Source organism: Phyllobates terribilis, unplaced genomic scaffold, assembly GCF_046119375.1.
Source record: "Phyllobates terribilis strain yellow unplaced genomic scaffold, ASM4611937v1 Scaffold_12__6_contigs__length_324123572, whole genome shotgun sequence".
Lineage (NCBI taxonomy): Eukaryota > Metazoa > Chordata > Amphibia > Anura > Dendrobatidae > Phyllobates > Phyllobates terribilis.
In genome coordinates this window covers 127,012,473-127,035,345 of record NW_027362772.1, presented here as the reverse complement: position 1 = coordinate 127,035,345, position 22,873 = coordinate 127,012,473, and the positions used below count along the sequence as shown (strand labels likewise).

General features: G+C 47.8%; 1 protein-coding gene across 5 annotated transcripts in view; it reads right to left on the bottom strand.

Moving 5' to 3' along the window:
- The window catches only part of LOC141172261 (sulfotransferase 2B1-like), a 617,113-nt gene that overhangs the window by 390,682 nt on the left and 203,558 nt on the right, over nt 1–22,873 (bottom strand). For 3 of the 5 annotated variants that reach the window (XM_073656264.1, XM_073656261.1, XM_073656262.1), the window contains one exon: nt 21,545–21,686. The exons of 1 other annotated variant lie outside the window; for it this stretch is intronic. In XM_073656264.1, the coding sequence (XP_073512365.1) occupies nt 21,545–21,680 (136 nt within the window). In that variant the 5' untranslated portion in view covers nt 21,681–21,686. Of the gene's footprint in view, nt 1–21,544; nt 21,687–21,917; nt 21,937–22,873 lie in introns of those variants that run through there. One more of the 5 variants, XM_073656263.1, reaches the window with a different exon arrangement.

Below are 22,873 nucleotides of genomic sequence, written 5' to 3'. Positions count from 1 at the left end.
AGTGCCCAAAACGATAGTGACAGTGCTCAAAAGACATGGAGGCAGCATGGGGATCACCCCTGGAAGCATTTCTGACCCCCAGGTCACTGCTGTCAACAACGTGGTCAGAGGTATTAAGCCACTTTTGCAGGCTCACAATAAAACGTTCAAAAACGAAACTGAAACGGTTTTCCTGTGAAATATGTTAAGGAATTTCCTTTCCAGTGTAAAAACTTGTGTATAAGGTAAAATAAATAACCAAAAACAAAAATACTCCTCCACACCTTGGGCTATGTTCACAAGTAGCATTTTTCATGCGTTTTTGCACTTTTGTATTGCTTTCAACCGTGACAAATGCATTCACCGGGAAATGTCATTTTAACATTTTACAACCTTATCTGGCCATGTGCTGTGTGACACATGCATACAGTGCTGAAAAGACAAGGGATCAGCATGGGGAAGACCCCTGGAAGCATCTCTGACCCCCCAGGTCACTGTCTAAAAGTGTGCCCATCAGAAGTGATCCTTGCCGCATCAGAAGATGCAGACTTGCAACTATCCCCGTTCAAGTCCTTGTCCCAGGGCAGTGTTCAATTGTACCTCCCCCATTCCTTGCAATGCAAGCGAAAATATGCAGCCAACCACCCACCCCCCCGCAGGCTGCAATACCATACTGCTAGCTTTCACTTGAAATGGGGCCTTTAAGTTTGGAGGAGGCCGAAGCTGGCCACTACCTCATGGCCGCTTCGGCAGCGAGGTATCCATACTCTGTCCCCAGCCGCCCGGCGGCCGGTTGTCCACGCTCGGTCCCCAGCCGCCAGGTGGCGGCCAGGTGTCCATAATCGGTCCCCAGCCGCCCTGATTTCTCCTGTCACCTTCCCCCACACTTTTCTTAGCCTGGCCTGCTTTAGGGCAGCATTGGACGAGCCCACCAGAGAACTAGACTCCTCCGGTGGGCCCTGGTTTCTCCATCTGGGGAGTTGAGAGTGCCTAGGTGAGGAGCATGATGATGATGATAGAAGTTAGCATCTGCCTTGTTTTCTTGGAATGCAAGCGCATGTATGTAGTAGCGGCTAGGCCTGAGGTGGTCCGCGTTTTGGCGCATATCCTACCTCCTCCGAGGTTTGCTGGATGTTTTCCTGCTACTATCCCAGTTCTATGACTCCCATTAAAACAAAGCTTCAGGTGATAAATGATGGATGAGGTGGTGGCAAAGGAGAAAGAGCAGGAGGAACAGGGACCATTCACATCAATATCAGGCCAGTCAACCAGATATGTCTTGTAGGATATGTTTCTGTAACAAAAGGAGCTGTTCGGCTACACAGTTATAGGGCATACAGTGAGTGCAATGCCTACCAAAAATTTCGAGCCACTCCAATGCCCCTTGGAAATGACATGGAGGTCAGAGGGTGTTAACTAAACCTTTTTTTCGATTTATAGCAACTGGGTCTCCCGTGCACTGTTGGCCTAAGCAGTGAATGGAAGGCTTTCCAAAAATTATGAGGAACTGCAATGCCCCTTACAAGAGCCATGTGTGGCACCCAGGGGTCTGGTCACCACAGTAATAGAGATATTACGTCGGAGAGCAAGTGGGAGGTTTCCTGGTCAGGATCCCTTAAACATGCAACATCCTCCTGCCCAAGTCCTGGGAGGGGAGAATTCTGTCCTTATAAACTGGATCTGGGGCGGGGTTGAGTGAGTCAGAGAACAGTCAGAGTCAGAGTGAGAGCAAGGGAAAGTAACAGCAAGGAGCTCTGTAGGAGATAGGAGCTAAAGACCAGGGGCTGGAAGCTGAGCAGAGCTCGCCCTGGAAGAACACAATAGGAACCGGACACAGGAGTCCGAAGCTGTGAGGACTTATATATCCAGCAGAAGAAACCAGCCGGCAGGGGATTTCAGGTCCTCTGGCCATAGAAGCCCTGAGGCTCAGTCACAAGCAAGGGACCAGCACCGCCGTCGTGGAGCGGAGGCTAACAGAAGGCCCCAAGTCACCAGCCATACGGGTGAGCACTACACGGTACACTCAGGGACGTGGGCTACTTCTACCCGCTTACAGCAAGGTAGCCAGGAAGAGTGCAGACAGACGGGGAGGCCTACAACTCCACCAGGCCAGGGGAACTCCTGCTTGCTCACAGACTGACCAGGCCTCTTATGCTAGCCAGTACTCCCGGGAGGGTCTACCTTATAATCATCAGTAAAGACCCTGAACTGCACTGCAAAGACTCTGAGTCGTTCCTGCTGCGCTCGTGCACCATCACCCCCATCATCCACACTCACTGCCCTGAGGCTATACTCCTCCCGAGGGGAGTTATCCCATTCTATGCTGCGCACACAACACCAGTCTCAGCGGTCTGCCTCGCAGGGGTGGTACTCCCTGACCGCAATCCACGGGTGGCGCAGTCGGACAATTAACCTCAAAACCTAAGAAAGACTGCCACTGGCTTGACCAGCCTGAGCCACGGGACCGGGTCACCGCCACGGAGACTACAGACCCCAGAGACCCGGCACCGGGTATCCCACACACGTGTATGTAGCACCCTGAGGATTCGGCTGCTACAGGGGTATTGCACCTCAACCCAGAGGTGTGATATTCCACTCCCGGGTAAAGATGGAGTGTGGAACTGAGCTAGTAGGCTGCATGCACTACACACATCCCATTTCCGGGGAACAGACCGATGGTACTCCCACTAGAGAAATGTGCAGGTACGACAGTGTCTGTTCCTGGCTGGAGTGGGAGGGGGGTGGAACATCCCAGTAGTGTAGGGGCAGATAGGGGGAGCAGCCTGGGTAAAGCTAGGAGCTCATTGGGTGCTGGTCACCTGAGCTCACACATAGAGGGAGTATATAAGGTGGGCACCATCTTAGATCAGGGTCAGTCAGTCAGTCAGTTGTCAGTCTGTGAGACGTCAGTCTGTCAGAGTGTAACCTGAGAAGCAGAGCAGAGGAGAAGAGAGAGAGACCCAGAGGCGCAGAGGGGACCCCAAGAGCCCATAAGAGAGCTAATAGGGTGAAGGGTCAGCAACAGGGTACCGGATCCCAAGCTGGCAGAGGCTACAGCACACCTTAGCCAGGAACCGGAGGTCGTGGGCAGGATCTGCCACGACCACCCACTAAATCCACCCGGAAGGCAGACCAAGAATAGGGTCAGGGAGCCCAGAGGAGGCTTGACCAACAAGAGGCCCGAGGGAGCCGGACTTAGGTGGATCCCTGGTGGGAACGGCCAGAAGAAGGGAGAGACAGAAAGGAGCTCAGGACCACACTCCGGAGTTGCCTGGGAGTTGACCGAGTCCAGGACCTGGTGGACGCAGCACGGCTTGGGTGGTCACTGCTGTACACAGTGACCCGAGCAACACCAGTAAGTAAAACCCTGGAACTGCATTTTATGCCTCTGAGTCTCCTTGCTGCACCTTCACAACCACCATCCTCCACGGCTGACCCCCTGAGGCTATACCCCTCCCGTTGGGGGTTATACTACCTAAGCTGCACACACATCACCAGCCTCAGTGGACCCTGCTGCAGCGGCGGCCGTATTGACCGCAAATCAACGGGTGGCGTAGTCGACACAAAAGAACATCTAGTAACATCATAAGGACTGCCACACACTGAGTTTGACACCCTGGGCACGGACCGGGTCACCGCCACTCGGAGACTACAACCCCCATCTGATCCGGCTCCGGGTATCCCTAACAACACTGGCCCAGGGGGCGCGTCAACTTTGGCGTAGTCGGCAGGATAACGTGCCCGCAACAACCGGGTACTGCGTGCCTGAAGAAAAGTTCACCGTTACCTCAAAAAGAAGTCTCCCGCCGGCTCCGGAGGGTCCCCGCCAACGGACCCCATCACAGGTCGTTTCCCGCCGGTTGTCCGCCATTTGCAGCTTTTCCCCGCCATCCATGGAGTTTCCCGCCACTGGGAGACGATTCCCGCCATTTCCGAAGATTTCCCGCCTTGGAAGAGCGGACGCCATTATGGGCGTGCCAGAGGGTGGCAAGAGGCCACCTCCCATCGTGGGCCAGGTCGAAGAATGGCGCCAAAAGCGGAAACCGCGCCCACCAACAGAGACTGTGATGCTGGAAGTGTCCATCAGCGTAAGAGAACTGCCCCTGGAACTGACAATCACAAAGTTGCCCCGGGACCACCCTCGATGTGGGCGGAGACAGAACAAGAGAACAAAGATGGGTGTCGCCTGGAGGAGTCTGGAGAGAGCGCACCCGGAGACAAGACGTCTGGAAGAGAGTCCAAAGAGAGCCTACCCGGAGATGGAGGGAGAGTCAGGCAGCACCGACCCAGTGGTCAGGAGCCTGTTGCAGGTCGCCACTCCAGAAGGCCTGCTGGAGATCCTAGCACAGCTCCCCCGAGACGGGGAGTATGCACAGACCGCGTTGGAGGGCCTCGCATGGAGGATGGCCCGGGTGCAGCGAGAGACGTTGGCGGAGTGGAGCCGAGAGATGGCCCAGCAGACCGGAACCCGTCAGCGGAGCACGCCACCCGAGACGAGGAGACAGACCGCCTCTGAGGATGGCGCAGGAGGAATGAAGGCAGGAGACGGCGCCGAGAAGGGAGCTGAACGGACGGAGGCAGGTAAAGGGGACGTCTCTACCCCGAGCCGGGAAACCGCGTGCCTGCCCCAGCTCCCCGTCGCAGAGCCCGAAATTCCCCCTGCCGTGCCCGTAACTGCATCGTCACCGCCGCCGACTAGGCCTCAACCGGAAACCGCGGCCGCGACCCCTGTGACGTCACACGCCTCGACCTCGAGCGTGGCCAAGCAGGAAATACCACCGGCCTGGTCGCAAGGCCTAGTACCCCCGGGCGCCGCAATACCAACAGCGCCCCCTACCTCCGCGGAGCCACCGGCCTGGCCGCAGGGCCGAGTAACCACGGGCGCCGCCGTTCTTACGGTGCCCTTTGCCTTTAGGGTGCCCCAAGCCTGGTCGCAAGGCCTGGTCGACCCGGGCGCCGCTACCATCAACGCGCCCTCAACATCTAGAGTGCCGCACCTGGGTGAAGACCTGTTCGCCCAGCATACGTGCCCGGATGGGCAGCCCTTTATATGGCCACCGGAGTTTCACCATACCCGACTCCGGAAAGAGAGACCCCTAGATGAACCCCTGATTCTGGTTCCGAAGCCCGCAGGGAGGACCTCGCCCCCGCTGGAGGAGGCACAGTTCGAGTGGGACCCCACCGGAGAAGACCTCATGGGGTTCACTCAGGAGACTCGGGCGGCCGCAGCAGAGCGTGCAGAGTGCTGCCGGCAGCAGCTCGAGGTCTTCGAGAGGGAGCGGAGAGAGAGGCGGGTCCGAGAACAGCAAGCGCAGATAAGGATCGCGGAGCAGAAGAGCCGGACCAGGAGGAAACCCCGTGCAGCTCATGGTCCCCGTGCCACCGGGACTGTGATAAAATTCAACATGCAGCACGGATGTGGCTTTATCAGGGACCATCAGACCCCTGGCGACGTCTTTGTAACCCGCAGAGACGTAGAAAGCCATCTGCCGGAGGGACACAGAGGTCGTGACCTGTATGTAGGGGACGAGGTCACCTTCACCCGGCACAAGTGTGCCAAAGGACCCTACGCCCTCCATGTGCATCGCCTGACGGAGGAGGAGCTGCGGTGTGAGGAGTAGCAAGAGGACCCGGACGGGTCTGAAACTGAAACCAACCAACAAGAAAGAGCAGGAGGACGCCGTCGTTGAAGTACGGTAGAGAGAGACTGTACATAGTTACCCGTCAGGGTATAAGAACTGTTCTAGTTAAAATATAGTCCCCGTTGGGACCAGCCAATTGAACTGAATCCCGTGTGTCCCTATTCCCACTGACCGAGGACTGAGAGCGGTCATTCCTTTCCTAATACCTGGCCGAGGACTGAGAGCGGCCATATTCCCCTTGTATATAGTTGCGCTTCCTAAAGCGCCCCCTACCGGTTTTATAGGGAACTGTTTTATTCCAAGAGAGACTGTCGCACTTTACCCGGTCACAAGTTGCACCGTGACCGGAGGAACCAGAAACAAGAATGTTATTTATATGAAAAGTTTATTGCTGATATATATATATGATGTTTTCTATGTTTATGTTTATGAAAAAAAAAAATTGTATGTTTTGGATGTTTATATTTTACAGCCCGAGGACGTGCTGTGATTTACCAGGGGGGAATGTAGCACCCTGAGGATTCGGCTGCTACAGGGGTATTGCACCTCAACCCAGAGGTGTGATATTCCACTCCCGGGTAAGGATGGAGTGTGGAACTGAGCTAGTAGGCTGCATGCACTACACACATCCCATTTCCGGGGAACAGACCGATGGTACTCCCACTAGAGAAATGTGCAGGTACGACAGTGTCTGTTCCTGGCTGGAGTGGGAGGGGGGTGGAACATCCCAGTAGTGTAGGGGCAGATAGGGGGAGCAGCCTGGGTAAAGCTAGGAGCTCATTGGGTGCTGGTCACCTGAGCTCACACATAGAGGGAGTATATAAGGTGGGCACCATCTTAGATCAGGGTCAGTCAGTCAGTCAGTTGTCAGTCTGTGAGACGTCAGTCTGTCAGAGTGTAACCTGAGAAGCAGAGCAGAGGAGAAGAGAGAGAGACCCAGAGGCGCAGAGGGGACCCCAAGAGCCCATAAGAGAGCTAATAGGGTGAAGGGTCGGCAACAGGGTACCGGATCCCAAGCTGGCAGAGGCTACAGCACACCTTAGCCAGGAACCGGAGGTCGTGGGCAGGATCTGCCATGACCACCCACTAAATCCACCCGGAAGGCAGACCAAGAATAGGGTCAGGGAGCCCAGAGGAGGCTTGACCAACAAGAGGCCCGAGGGAGCCGGACTTAGGTGGATCCCTGGTGGGAACGGCCAGAAGAAGGGAGAGACAGAAAGGAGCTCAGGACCACACTCCGGAGTTGCCTGGGAGTTGACCGAGTCCAGGACCTGGTGGACGCAGCACGGCTTGGGTGGTCACTGCTGTACACAGTGACCCGAGCAACACCAGTAAGTAAAACCCTGGAACTGCATTTTATGCCTCTGAGTCTCCTTGCTGCACCTTCACAACCACCATCCTCCACGGCTGACCCCCTGAGGCTATACCCCTCCCGTTGGGGGTTATACTACCTAAGCTGCACACACATCACCAGCCTCAGTGGACCCTGCTGCAGCGGCGGCCGTATTGACCGCAAATCAACGGGTGGCGTAGTCGACACAAAAGAACATCTAGTAACATCATAAGGACTGCCACACACTGAGTTTGACACCCTGGGCACGGACCGGGTCACCGCCACTCGGAGACTACAACCCCCATCTGATCCGGCTCCGGGTATCCCTAACAACACTGGCCCAGGGGGCGCGTCATGTACACATGGCCCAGGGGGCACGTCACATGCAGTACAGCATATTACAAACATAAGTCCCATTATTGGGGAGTGGGTGTCCCATAGTATTTGCTTATGCCTTGCAATCAAAAGCTGCCAAAAATTAGGACGGAGCAACTTGCAATGCCCCTTACAAGAGCCATGCAGTACAGCATATTACAAACATAAGTCCCATTATTGGGGAGTGGGTCTCCCATAGTATTTGCTTATGCTTTCCCAGCAAAAGCTGCCAAAAATTAGGATGGAGCAACTTGCAATGCCCCTTACAAGAGCCATGCAGTACAGCATATTACAAACATAAGTCCCATTATTGGGGAGTGGGTCTCCCATAGTATTTGCTTATGCTTTCCCAGCAAAAGCTGCCAAAAATTAGGACGGAGCAACTTGCAATGCCCCTTACAAGAGCCATGCAGTACAGCATATTACAAACATAAGTCCCATTATTGGGGAGTGGGTGTCCCATGGTATTTGCTTATGCTTTCCCAGCAAAAGCTGGCAAAAATTAGGACGGAGGAACTTGCAATGCTGGCACCCTGGTGGTATAGTGGTGGTGGAGGCTGAGGATAAGGAGAAGAAGAATAAACAGCCGAAACGAGGAAGCGTATACCCATGTGTGGGTGTGAAGAGGTGCATGTGAATACACCTCCCGAAATAGCACAGTGGATTTAACTTTATGTTACTCTGCTGTCATTTGGTGGTGATGAGAAGTCTGGCCCAATCCAGCCCTTGTTCATTTTGATAAGGGTCAGCTTGTCAGCATTGTCAGTTGACAGGCGAGTGCGCTTATCAGTTATAATTCCCCCAGCGGCACTAAAAACACGCTCCGATCGCACGCTAGCGGCAGGGCAGGCCAGGACCTCCAAGGCGTACAGAGCGAGTTCATTCCAAGTGTCCAGCTTGGATACCCAATAATTAAAAGGCACAGAGAAATCACGGAGGACGCTGGTACGATCGGCAAGGTACTCCCTCACCATCTTTTGAAACTTTCCACTCCTTGTGAGAGTACCCCGCGCCTCAGGGCCTGTAAGCTGGGCGGGTCTCAGAAAACTGTCCCAGAACGTTGACAGTGTTCCCCTGCCTCTGCTGGATTGGAGTTGCATCTCTCTCGCCTGTACGCCTTGGTTGGACAACGAACTGTGACCTCTGCCGCTAGCGTGTTCAGATGGGAATTTTTTTAAGAGTTCTGCAGCAAGGGCCTTCTGGTATTGCCCCATTTTTGTAGACCTCTCCACCTCAGGAATAAGAGAGTGAAAGTTCTCCTTGTAGCAGGGGTCTACAAGTGTCACCAACCAGTAATGACTGTCACCCAACATTTTGACAATGCGAGGGTCACGGTTAAGGCAGCGTAACATAAAGTCAGCCATGCGTGCCAGACTGGTAACGGGCAAGATTTCCGTGTCCTCACCAAGAGGACGACTAACCATGCTCTCCTCCTCCTCCTCTTCCTCCTCCCCCCTGTCCTCAGGCCACCCACTCTGAACAGACGGTATGACACTTGTACAGGTACTACCGTCTACAATGCATGATAGCAGCTCCTGTTCTTCCTCCTCCTCCTCCTCCTCCTCCTCTCCCTCATTGTCCCCCAATGCACGTTGTGATGAGATGAGTCTGGGCTGTGTGTAATCGTCCGCTACGGCTTCTTGATCCATCTCATCATACTCTGGCTGCAATGCCTCCTCTTTAATTCTCTGCAGAGAGCGTTGCAAAAGACAGACAAGTGGGATGCTGACACTATTGATGGCGTCATCGCCACTCACCATCTTGGTGGCCTCCTCAAAGTTTGTCAGGATGATACATATGTCAGACATCCAGGTCCACTCCTGAGGTCTTATGTGTGGAGTCTGACGTGAATATCGACGGCCTTGTTGCAGCTGGTACGCCACAACTGCTCTCTTCTGCTCACAAATCCTTTGCAACATGTGGAGGGTAGAGTTCCAACTTGTGGGGACATCACACAACAGTCGGTGTGCCGGAAGCTGCAAACGCTGCTGCAACACAGCAAGGGCGGCGGAAGCTGTAGCCGACTTGCAAAAATGAGCTGACAGGCGGAGTACTTTCACGAGCAGATCTGGCAACTCAGGGTGCGAATTAAGAAACCGCTGAACCACGAGGTTAAGCACATGAGCGAGGCATGGTACGTGTGTGATCTCACCTCGCCTCAGAGCCGCCACCAGGTTATGGCCATTGTCACACACGACCATGCCGGGATGTAGGTTCAGCGGTCTCAGCCACAGATCTGCCTGCTCTTTCACAGCTGTCCACAACTCACAAGCAGTGTGAGGTTTATCACCTAAGCTTATGAGTTTCAGCACAGCCTGTTGCCGCTTGGTGGAGGCAGTACTGCAATGCTTCCAGCTTGTAACTGATGTGGTGATATCTGAGATGGAGGCTGAACATGAGGAGGAGGAGGAGGAGGATGCGCAGGAGCTGTACACTGTGGGGGCAACTCTGACTGACATAGGGCCCGCAATCCTCGGTGTGGGGAGGATGTGTTCCATCCCAAGGTCCGACTGGGTCCCGGCTTCCACTATGTTTACCCAGTGTGCCGTCAGAGAGATGTACCGTTCCTGGCCACAAGCACTTGTCCACGTGTCCGTTGTCAGGTGGACTCTCCCAGTAACTGCGTTGTTGAGGGCACGGCAGATACTTTGGGACACGTGCTTGTGTAGGGCGGGGATGGCACACCGGGCAAAATAGTGTCGGCTGGGGACCGAGTACCGAGGGACGGCCACCACCATAAGATTGCGGAAGGATTCGGTCTCCACCAGCCTAAAAGGCAGCATTTCCAATGCAAGCAGTCGTGAAATGTGTGAATTTAGGACTGTGGCCTGTGGGGCGTTAGCTGCGAATTTCCGCTTTCATTCAAAGGTCTGGGATATGGACAATTGAACGCTGCGGTGGGACATGGACGTGGACGTTGATGCTGTTTCTTGAGAAACTGCCATAACAAGTGAAGACTGAGAGGAGGGGGCATCTTTACATGCAGTATGGACAGGGGATTGCCTTGCACACACAACAGGGGGTTCTATTGCACGCACAACAGTGGAAGAAGCAGTGGTGACACCCGCTGACACTGGTCGTGGACCCTGGGTTTCGCCCACAAAGTCGGGTGCTTTGCTGCCATGTGCCTGATCATGCTTGTGGTGGTCAGGCTTGTAGTTTTGTCACCCCTGCTGATGCTGGCATGGCAGGTGGAACATATGGAATTTTTGGGGTTATCAGCAGAGTCTTTAAAAAAATTCCTGACTCTGGAAGACCTACCGCTTGTACTGGCAACGACCCTCGTGTTGGTGTTATGGGGAACCGTTGCCTGCCTTCTGTCTGCGGCCACCACACTGCTTCTTCCTGCCTGTTGGGGTACTCTGCCTCCCTCCCCCTGTGTGCTGCTAGCCTCACTCTGCATGTCCTCCTTCCATGTTGGGTCAGTTACTAGATCATCCACCACCTCCTCCTCTTCCACTTGCGCACCACGATCCTCCTCCTCACTTCCTGGCAATTGTGTCTCGTCATCGTCCACCTCTTGTGACAGATTGCCAACGTCGACTTCCTGTGGCCGTGGCTGTTCAAATATTTGGGCATCGCAACATGGGATCTCCTCTTCCACCACTTCAAGCATATCAGGCGAGGGGCCCAAATAGGGAAATGGACCAGTGAACAGCTCTTCAGAGTGTCCAAGTGTGGGATCACTTGCTGTCTGACGACACTTGGCATGGTGGGAGGAAGGAGCATCAGGTTGAGGAGGAGTATGCGGTCGAGACTCACGGCTACTAAGAGTTGACCGTGTGGAAGACAGACCGGAGGTGGTGGTGCCCAGGTAACTGGAAGTATTGTCTGCTATCCAATTAATAACCTGTTCACACTGATCAGTTCTCAATATTGGTGTTGTTCTGTGCTTCCCTAGTAATTCGGTCAAGAAGTGGGAGCGAGAAGATGTGGCTGTTGGTTGTGGCACATTTTCACCTTGGCCACGGCCCCGTCCTCTGCACGAACCATCACCAGAACGTCCACTTCCACGTGCCTTGCCACGCGCCTTGCCCATTGTAAATGAAGTAAAATAGCTTACACTTGCACTATCAATGGAAAAAGGGTAATAAAGAGTAGATTAGAACCGTGGAAGAGGAAAACCACAGTTATTGTTTACTGGGGTATACCACACTTTTTTAAATAGAGATATTTGCGGCTGAACAGTGAGCGACACACTCAAACTGCTTTTTTTTTTAGATACCAAAGGCCCAAAACTGGATAGTTCAGCGATTTGACCCGTGGAACTGCGAAACCACACTGGGATGTCGGGCCTACACAAGACTATTTTCAACAGATATATTTTTGCGTCACAACAGTCAGGAGACACTACTGTTTTTCTTTACGGAAAAAACTACCAAAACCTGTATAATAGAGATTTTTTACCGTGGAACAGCAAAACCACAGTTATAATTTACTGGTGTATACCAGGCTTTTTAAAATATATATATATTTGCGGCTGAACAGTGAGCGACACTCTCAAACTGTTTTTTTTAGATACAAATGGCCCAAAAGTGGATAATACAGAGGTTTGTACCGTGGAACTGCAAAACCACACTTGTATTTCTCGGGCCTACACCAGACTATTTTCAACAGATATATTTGTGTCTGAAAAATCAGGGAGACACTATTTTTTTTTTTACAGCAAAAAATGCAAAAAGCAGGATAATAGAGATTTTTTACCGTGGAACAGCAAAAGCACACTTCTGTCTCTCTGGCCTACACCAGACTATTTTCAACAGATATATTTGTGTCTGAAAAATCAGGGAGACACTATTATTATTTTTATACAGCAAAAAATGCCAAAAACAGGATAATAGAGATGTTTTACCGTGGAACATCAAAACCACAGTAATAATTTACTGGTGTATACCAGGCTTTTTAAAATATATATATATTTGCGGCTGAACAGTGAGCGACACACTCAAACTGTTTTTTTTAGATACAAATGGCCCAAAAGTGGATAATACAGAGGTTTGTACCGTGGAACTGCAAAACCACACTTGTATTTCTCGGGCCAACACCAGACTATTTTCAACAGATATATTTGTGTCTGAAAAATCAGGGAGACACGATTTTTTTTTTTTTTTACAGCAAAAAATGCAAAAAGCAGGATAATAGAGATTTTTTACTGTGGAACAGCAAAAGCACACTTCTGTCTCTCTGGCCTACACCAGACTACTTTCAACAGATATATTTGTGTCTGAAAAATCAGGGAGACACTATTTTTTTTTTTTTTTACAGCAAAAAATGCAAAAAGCAGGACAATAGAGATTTTTTACCGTGGAACAGCAAAAGCACACTTCTGTCTCTCTGGCCTACACAAGTCTATTTTCAACAGATATATTTGTGTCTGAAAAATCAGGGAGACACTATTATTATTTTTATACAGCAAAAAATGCCAAAAACAGGATAATAGAGATGTTTTACCGTGGAAGATCAAAACCACACTAATAGTTTACTGGTGTATACCAGGCTTTTTAATATATATATATATATTTGCGGCTGAACAGTGAGCGACACACTCAAACTGTTTTTTTTAGATACAAATGGCCCAAAAGTGGATAATACAGAGGTTTGTACCGTGGAACTGCAAAACCACACTTGTATTTCTCGGGCCTACACCAGACTACTTTCAACAGATATATTTGTGTCTGAAAAATCAGGGAGACACTATTTTTTTTTTTTTTACAGCAAAAAATGCAAAAAGCAGGACAATAGAGATTTTTTACCGTGGAACAGCAAAAGCACACTTCTGTCTCTCTGGCCTACACAAGTCTATTTTCAACAGATATATTTGTGTCTGAAAAATCAGGGAGACACTATTATTATTTTTATACAGCAAAAAATGCCAAAAACAGGATAATAGAGATGTTTTACCGTGGAAGATCAAAACCACAGTAATAATTTACTGGTGTATACCAGGCTTTTTAATATATATATATAAATTTGCGGCTGAACAGTGAGCGACACACTCAAACTGTTTTTTTTAGATACAAATGGCCCAAAAGTGGATAATACAGAGGTTTGTACCGTGGAACTGCAAAACCACACTTGTATTTCTCGGGCCTACACCAGACTATTTTCAACAGATATATTTGTGTCTGAAAAATCAGGGAGACACTATATTTTTTTTTTTTTTACAGCAAAAAATGCAAAAAGCAGGATAATAGAGATTTTTACCGTGGAACAGCAAAAGCACACTTCTGTCTCTCTGGCCTACACCAGACTATTTTCAACAGATATATTTGTGTCTGAAAAATCAGGGAGACACTATTATTATTTTTATACAGCAAAAAATGCCAAAAACATGATAATAGAGATGTTTTACCGTGGAACATCAAAACCACAGTAATAATTTACTGGTGCATACCAGGCTTTTTAAAATATATATATATTTGCGGCTGAACAGTGAGCGACACACTCAAACTGTTTTTTTTAGATACAAATGGCCCAAAAGTGGATAATACAGAGGTTTGTACCATGGAACTGCAAAACCACACTTGTATTTCTCGGGCCTACACCAGAATATTTTCAACAGATATATTTGTGTCTGAAAAATCAGGGAGACACTTTTTTTTTTTTTTTACAGCAAAAAATGCAAAAAGCAGGATAATAGAGATTTTTTACCGTGGAACAGCAAAAGCACACTTCTGTCTCTCTGGCCTACACCAGACTATTTTCATCAGATATATTTGTGTCTGAAAAATCAGGGAGACACTATTATTATTTTTAAACAGCATAAAATGCCAAAAACAGGATAATAGAGATGTTTTACCGTGGAACATCAAAACCACAGTAATAATTTACTGGTGCTTACCAGGCTTTTTAAAATATATATATATTTGCGGCTGAACAGTGAGCGACACACTCAAACTGTTTTTTTTAGATACAAATGGCCCAAAAGTGGATAATACAGAGGTTTGTACCATGGAACTGCAAAACCACACTTGTATTTCTCGGGCCTACACCAGACTATTTTCAACAGATATATTTGTGTCTGAAAAATCAGGGAGACGCTATTATTTTTTTTTTTACAGCAAAAAATGCAAAAAGCAGGATAATAGAGATTTTTTTACCGTGGAACAGCAAAAGCACACTTCTGTCTCTCTGGCCTACACCAGACTATTTTCAACAGATATATTTGTGTCTGAAAAATCAGGGAGACACTATTATTATTTTTATACAGCAAAAAATGCCAAAAACAGGATAATAGAGATGTTTTACCATGGAACATCAAAACCACAGTAATAATTTACTGGTGTATACCAGGCTTTTTAAAATTTATATATATTTGCGGCTGAACAGTGAGCGACACACTCAAACTGTTTTTTTTAGATACAAATGGCCCATAGAACTGCAAAACCACACTTCTATTTCTCTGGCCTACACCAGACTATTTTCAACAGATATATTTGTGTCTGAAAAATCAGAGGCACCCTTTTTTTTTTTGGGGGGGGGGCACCAAAAGGTTAATAAGATGGGTATTTGTACATTGTGAAGGAGGAAAAAAAAAAGAGGATTTAGATAAAGAAAGGATTTTTCCTGGCCCCCGGGACCTGGAGCTAAGTCCAGCAATTTCAGCAACAGGAGCAGCACACGGGACTGTAATGCAGCGTTTGCTGGTATAACCACTGCATCTCCTATACAGCCTGCCTGCCTGCCTGATATACCTGGGATGGATGTTAGTCCTGAGAAGGACTGTTTGTTTGATCTGGCAGCCTTTACAGACCCTACACTAACTATTTTGCAGGATATATCTCTCCCTAAATCAGCAGCGCTGTCCCTACACTGTCTGATCCGGAGCGACTGTGTCCAAGATGGCGGCGCCCGGTTTTAAATACTCGAGGTGACGCTGTGCGGCCAGCCAATCACTGTAATGCCCACAAACAACATGGCTGCGGCATTACAGTGACTGGCTGGCAATCCCTGCATGTTCATTGGCTCTGTAAAGAGCGCCAAACATGCAGGGCGGAGACCCGAGCTCCTGCCCGAGTAACCCGGAAATGCTCGGTGCTCGCTGAACATCCCGAGTAGCGTGATGCTGGGGCGAGTACCGAGCAGTGTCGAGCATGTTCGCTCAACACTAGTTATCTTTTTTGAAGAATGTTCTTTACAGACATTTTCTCCACAAATGGTACAATATCACTCCGTTTTCCTGTCTTTATTTGTTGCACAAAAAAACACGCTTTTGTTTTCTTTCTCCTGGCTCTGGAATTGCCTGAAAATGGAATACGCCACACCATTTCATAGCTTCTCTAGTTTGCTTTGGCAAACATTTTATGTTGCTTCGCTGCATCATGTGAGGCATTACAAGTTCATGGCAAAGGTCCTTCAAGAATAGGCATCTCCTGTCCTTCCTTCTAGCATGAAAATCGAGATGAGTTTCATTATAAATAATGTAGAAATAAAGGGCTGATACATCAAGTATATTTGAAAAAATGACTACAGGCCAACATTTTGTTTGCCTCTTGCATGAATATTCTCCAACCATTTCATCCATCTGTCCACATCTCCTTTAGTTTTATTATAGTGCAGGACGATTTCTGGTTTCTGTTTCCTGTCATTGCTGTCAATACTGGAATCATGCATGGTACTGAGTAATATAACACATTTTTCCTTCTTCGCTTTTGTAAGACACCTTTGTTGCTTTGTTGCTGAAACCAAAGACACTATCACAAAGTGCTCGCTATGGAATGTGCTTCATCACAGAAATATCTTGTCGATTTGGCTTCATAGTACCAAAAACCGTAAGATTTTTTCAAGCAAAAATTTGTCCAGTTCAACATTAGTAAAGTAATTGTCCATTGTAATGTTTCTACCAGAATTGTAAATTGGTACAGCAAGTTTTATTACAATGTCAGAACCTAGGTCTTTCTGCACTGGAGCGCCAACTTCTTTTCCACAGTAGATAAGCCATTTCATCCCATAATAATTTGCAGAATCACACATCCAGAATATTTTTATTCCATACTCGGCTGGTTTACTAGGCATATATTGAATGAACTTGCAATGTCCTTTGCAGGCTACAAGTTGCTCATTCACTGTTACATTAGCACTAGGATTGTAGAGCTTGATACAATTCTTGATATAAATATTCCAGATGTAACTGATAAATGCTAATTGATCCACTTCCAGCCTTGCAGGGTGAGTTCGCTTGTCATCAAATCGAAGGCTTCTCCAAATCTCCTCATATCTATCCACTGACATTGTTGCTTTTTAATGTGAATCAGAAAGTGGTTATAGAAATAATTTTCTGATAGGAACATCACAAGATTTTTTACACCCTGCCAGAAGTGTTAGTCAAATATAAGCATACAATTCCTCTTTTGAGATATTTTCTGTTTTTTTTTGTCCAGAAGCAATACGTCTTCCTTCTAGGTTTGTACATAAAAGCACTTCATCTGCAATATCTTCAGAAAAAAAAGTACAGAAAACATCTTTAGGGGACAAGTATTGGGGACCCCTCTCCCCAGCAACCCTCACTACAATAACACAGTAAATTGAGACACAAACACTGATAAGTACAAGATAAACACAGTACGGGCCTAAAAGGTCCGGGTTCTGTAAATATGGGGTTTCTCCAAAAAAGCATTGCTATACCAAAACGCCTATCAAATAAAATTATATGAACAACTGGATATTACCAAAAACGACATATTTGAGGAATACCTAGAGTTTCAAAATTGTATCTAAAGTAATTTTGCAGAAAATAGCAAAAAAGTTACGCATTCTAGGGTTAGTCAGTTGGAAAACATGCTCTCCATTCAAAATAATTCTAAATTTTGGGTCTGATACCTTTATTAATTAATTCATTTTATGGTTTATTTTTTTTTTACTACAATAATTGTCTTTGTCATTGGCCCGATAATTTTGCCAACTTGTTGCTTTCGTTTTTTTAAATTGCATTAATTTTACCCACACATCAGCACTGTTTTTCTCACTTTGCTGTCTCATCTTCATAATCTCTCCGATTGTCCAAGTTAGACCAGGATCCCTCTAGCGTATGGCATCTGAAGCTATAGCATCGGATGCGATATGGTAATGACATTTGGCTTCTGCTCTGCTGCGAGTGGGAGCCGAGTGTCAGTGCTCTGTGCTCCGATCCTCTCGCACAGAGAGGATCGCAGCACAGCTGCGGAGGGGATGGAGAAAGTAATTTCTCCATCTCCTCTGTTGCTGACATTGACAGGTATCGCACTGCACTCGCATCCGAATGCAGCATGCAATCGCAGCATGCTGCGATTTTCTTCCACCCGATTGCAATCCGATCGGCGCTGAAAAAAAAAACGCAACTGAGCACACACTCATAGGATTAAAATGGTCTGAATACAATCCAATTTTTTATTGGATTGCATTCGTCAGATTTAATTGCAAGTGAGAGTTAGACCTTAGGCAGCAAGATTTATTCCACAAATCAACGATTTTAAACAGGCTTGGACTGGCCCACAGGGGACCAGAAGAATTCTCTGGTAGGCCCCTGTGGAGTAGTGCTGATGAGCAGTTTTATTGCACTTGATTAACTATTTGCAGAAAAATCATCTAATCATTCAGTAAACAAGCTAGCCAAATTAATATTACATAGAAGCAAAAGTAAATTTTCCTACTAGGGTCAAGTCATTTTTGCATGAAGCTGAACAGTGGGCCCCAAGAGTCAATGTTATTGGTGGGCCCCAAGAGTCAATGTTATTGGTGGGCCCCAAGAGTCAATGTTATTGGTGGGCCCCAAGAGTCAATGTTATTGGTGGGCCCCAAGAGTCAATGTTATTTGTCGGTCCCAAGAGTCAATGTTATTGGTGGGCCCCAAGAGTCAATGTTATTGATTGGCCTTTTTCAACCCAGTCTGACACTAGTTTTACATATTTGTGGAACTGCTGCCAAAGGCAGAAACAAACCATTGGCTTATAACTAAAATACAATACCTTACTTTGAATATAAAATATAGCAAAAGAAAAAAATAAAATAGAAAACATAAGAGAAAGTGTAAAAAAAACACTGACAATGCATGCTGGGTTGTGCACGCGTCTTCTTGTGCAAAGTGGCTTCGGAGATAAGTCTCAGTTATTTCAGAGGCCATGTATTAACACCCGTCTTCTTCTTCTCTTTTCACACAGGTACATGCTCTTCTCCTGCCTAATTCCTCTGCTTGCTGTATATGCCGCCATCTAATGCTCTGCTCTCCTGATAGACTGCAGAGCCTGCAGAGTCCTAGCCCTGTGTTTGATCACCCAGCCATCTCCTGGTGAGATGACCAGCTGCTAATTTAGCCACAAGCAGCTCCAACAATGCCCCACACCTGATGGTTTAGTGTGCCCTATATATTTAGAAGCTCCTTAAGGGGTGCATGCGTGCTGGGTTGTGCATGCATCTTCTTGTGCAAAGTGGCTTCGGAGATAAGTGGCAGTTATTTCAGAGGCAGTTAGTCAGGGCATGATTCAGGTAACCAACACTATGATCACTTACTCTCTTTTAACTATGTTTCTCTTAGCTCTCACTTTTTCCTCTATAGTCCTCCACTTTTTAGTAACCCCTCAAATCCCTACACCTAGTAAGAAACTCTTCATCTCTCCCTCCATCCTCCCCATTCATCTCACCTCCTCCTCCAAATTATTCATCAACATTCAATCCTGGGTCTCCAAACACAGACAGCCACCTCATGCTCTCTCTTCCTCCCACCTGCTAATACTTTCTCTGCTCCTCCTCACTGGTGGAGATATCTCTCCAAATCCTGGTCCTCCTCGCCATATCCCCACAGTTACTTCTACCTCCTATCCACGATCTTCCACAAACTGTCGCAACCCTTCTAACCTCATACCCATCCAACTAATCCCCACTTCCTCAGTTGCTCTAACAGGAGCTCTATGGAACGCTCGCTCCGTCTGCAACATACTTTCCTACATCCACGACCTTTTCATTACTAACAAACTTTCCTTCCTCGCCATCACCGAAACCTGGCTCACCCCCTCTGACACAGCCTCCCCAGCTGCACTTTCATATGGCGGATTCCACCTTTCCCACACCCCCCGCCCCAACGGCAAACATGGCGGAGGCGTAGGTTTTCTCCTGTCAGATACCTGCGCTTTCACCCAAATATCACTGCCACCCTCGGTTACACTCCCCTCTTTCGAGGTGCACTGTGTGCACATCTATTCCCCCTCTGACCTCCAACTGGCCGTCAGTTACCGACCCCCAGGGCTAGCCACCACTTTCTTAGACCACTTCACCACCTGGCTGCTTCACTTCCTTTCCACTGACATCCCCACTATCATAATGGGTGACTTCAACATCTCCATTGACACTTCCCACTCATCTGTCTCTAAGCTCCTATCCCTCACTTCCTCCTTCGGCCTTGCTCAATGGTCTTCGGCAGCTACTCATAAAGATGGCCACTCACTGGACCTCATTTTCACCCGCCTCTGTTCCCTATCTAACCTCTCTAACTCACCCCTCCCTCTCTCTGACCATAACCTCCTCACATTCTCTACCCTCTCCTCTCCAAGTGCACAATCCCCACTCCACAAACTTACACACGCTCGCAGAAACCTCAAACACCTTGACCTACACTCACTCTCTGAATCCCTCCTCCCTCTTACAGACATAAATTCCTTACACAATGCAGATGTTGCTGCCGCTTTATATAACACCACAATAGCTGCAGCTCTCGACTCGATCGCCCCTCTCACACATACCAAATCTCGCACAATCAACAGGCAACCCAGGCACACCAAACTTACTAAAGAACTGTGACGGGCCTCCAGGGTTGCAGAGAGGAGATGGAAAAGGTCTCACTCCATCGAGCACTTCATCGCATTCAAACAATCCCTCATTATCTTCAAGTCCGCACTCACTACAGCAAAACAAACCTACTTCTCATCTCTCATATCCTCCCTGTCTCACAACCCTAAACAGCTATTTAACACTTTCAATTCTCTCCTTCATCCCCCAGCACCTCCTCCCTCTTCTCTCATCTCAGCCGAAGGCTTTGCCTCATTCTTCAAGCAGAAGATTGATACCATCAGACAAAGATTTTGCCTAAAGCCCGCACAACCCCTCCTCATATCTACTCAACCTTCCTCCTCCAAACCCCACTTCTCCACCATTACAGAAGGTCGTCTCCTCTTTACTCTCCAAATCACACCTCACCACCTGCAAACTTGACCCAATCCCATCCCACCTCATCCCTAACCTTACCACAGTCTTCATCCCAACCCTAACCCACCTCTTCAACCTGTCACTAACAACCGGTGTCTTCCCCTCATGTTTCAAACATGCCGCAATCACACCCATCCTCAAAAAGCCCTCCCTTGACCCATCCTCTCTGACTAGCTACCACCCCATATCACTTCTCCCCTTTGCCTCAAAACTACTAGAACATGTCCACCTTGAACTGTCCTCCCACCTCTCCTCCTGTTCCCTCTTCGACCGCCTGAAATCTGGCTTCCGACCACATCACTCGACTGAAACTGCCCTGACCAAAGTCACCAACGACCTACTAACTGCCAAATCCAAGCAACACTACTCCATCCTCCTCCTTCTGGACCTGTCATCTGCCTTCGACACAGTGGACCATTCCCTCTTACTACAGATTCTCTCATCTCTTGTCATCACGGACTTGTCCCTATCTTGGATCTCCTCATACTTAACAGACAGGACATTCAGCGTCTCCCACTCACACACCACATCCTCATCTCGCCCCCTATCTGTCGGTGTCCCCCAAGGTTCAGTTCTAGGACCTCTGCTCTTCTCCATCTACACCTTTGGCCTGCGACAGCTCATAGAGTCTCACGGCTTTCAATATCACCTCTATGCTGATGACACACAGATCTACCTCTCTGGAAGCCTTCAAAAGAAACCTGAAGACCTACCTCTTCCGACAAGCCTACAACCTGCAGTAACCACCGCTCCACCACATTACTGCATGACCTCCTCTACCCTCACCTACTGTATCCTCACCCATCCCTTGTAGATTGTGAGCCCTCGTGGCCAGGGTCCTCGCTCCTCCTGTACCAGTCGCTGACTTGTTTTGTTAAGATTATATAAATGTTTTTGCTATGTATATCCCTATCACATGTAAAGCGCCATGGAATAAATGGCGCTATAATAATAAATAATAATAATAAAATAATAAAAGTAGAATCATGTTATCTAAAATGAAATGATTTATATGTAAACTTTGAGTTTAATAATCTTTTACCTGATTTTGGATATGTTATATTATAGATGTCATCATCTCTAACTTGAAATTCATTTTCTGTAAACTCCAGATCTTCCTTAGTGGTTGTATTGTTATGGAAAAGGACTCCCTTGTATTCAATGTAAAGATCCGACATGTCTTACTGTAAAATAAATAAAAAATGAGTGTCTATACATTGTACTAAGGTAATATACATATTTTTATCAGAGGAATATTAAAAAGAGACACAAAGTTCACAGACTAAGTTCCTTTAACTCTTTAGACTTTGGAATGCAAGCTGTGACTTATCGTACACCAACTTAGGTGCTAACGTGAGTTACTGGGTGTAACATACAAATATGATCAACATTTATCTGATGCACAATTCACTTACTGAGCACAAGAGGCTGGACTCCTAAAGTGGCTTCATTGTCAGACACCATGAAGATATCAGCGGTCACACTTGTATCTCACCTGAACCTAAAGCAGTTATGGGTGTGTTTTACTTCCATAATCTTTATGGAAGGTTAATTTTCAGTCAATGTTTATAAGTTTTCAGTCGCAGGCATTGTGACTACAGAATGTACAGTATAATAGCATCTGTTCTTGAGTAGTGTTGAGCGAGCATGCTCGACACTGCTCGGTACTCGCCCGAGCATCTCATTACTCGGGATGTTCGGCGAGCACCGAGCATTTTCGGGTTACTCGGGCATGAGCTCGGGTCTCCGCCCTGCATGTTTGGCGTGCTTTACAGAGCCAATGAACATGCAGGGATTGCCAGCCAGTCACTGTAATGCCGCAGCCATGTTGTTTGTGGGCATTACAGTGATTGGCTGGCCGCACAGTGTCACCTCGAGTATTTAAAACCGGGGGCCACCATCTTGGACACAGTTGCTCCAGATCAGAAAGTGTAGGGAGAGTGCTGCTGAGCTAGCGAGAGATTTATACTGCGAAATAGGTTGTGTAGGGTCTCTAAAGTCTGCAAAATCAAGCAAACAGTCCTTCTTAGGACTAATATCCATCCCAGATGTCAGGCTGTATAGGAGATGCAGTGGTTACACCAACAAACACAGCATTACAGTCATGTGTGCTACCGCTGCTCAAATTGCTAGACTTAGCCCCAGGTCTCAGGAGCCAGAAAAAATCCTTTTTTTTTCATCTAAATCCTCTTTTTTTTTTTCCTCAGTCAGACTGTACAATTACCTGTCTTATTAACCTTTTGGTATTCCCCCCCCCAAAAAAAATTGAGTGTGTCTGTGAGTGTTCAGACACAAATATATCTGTTTAAAAGAGTCTGGTTTCGGCCAGATAACTAGAACTGTGGTTTTGCAGTTCCACGGTTCAAATCTC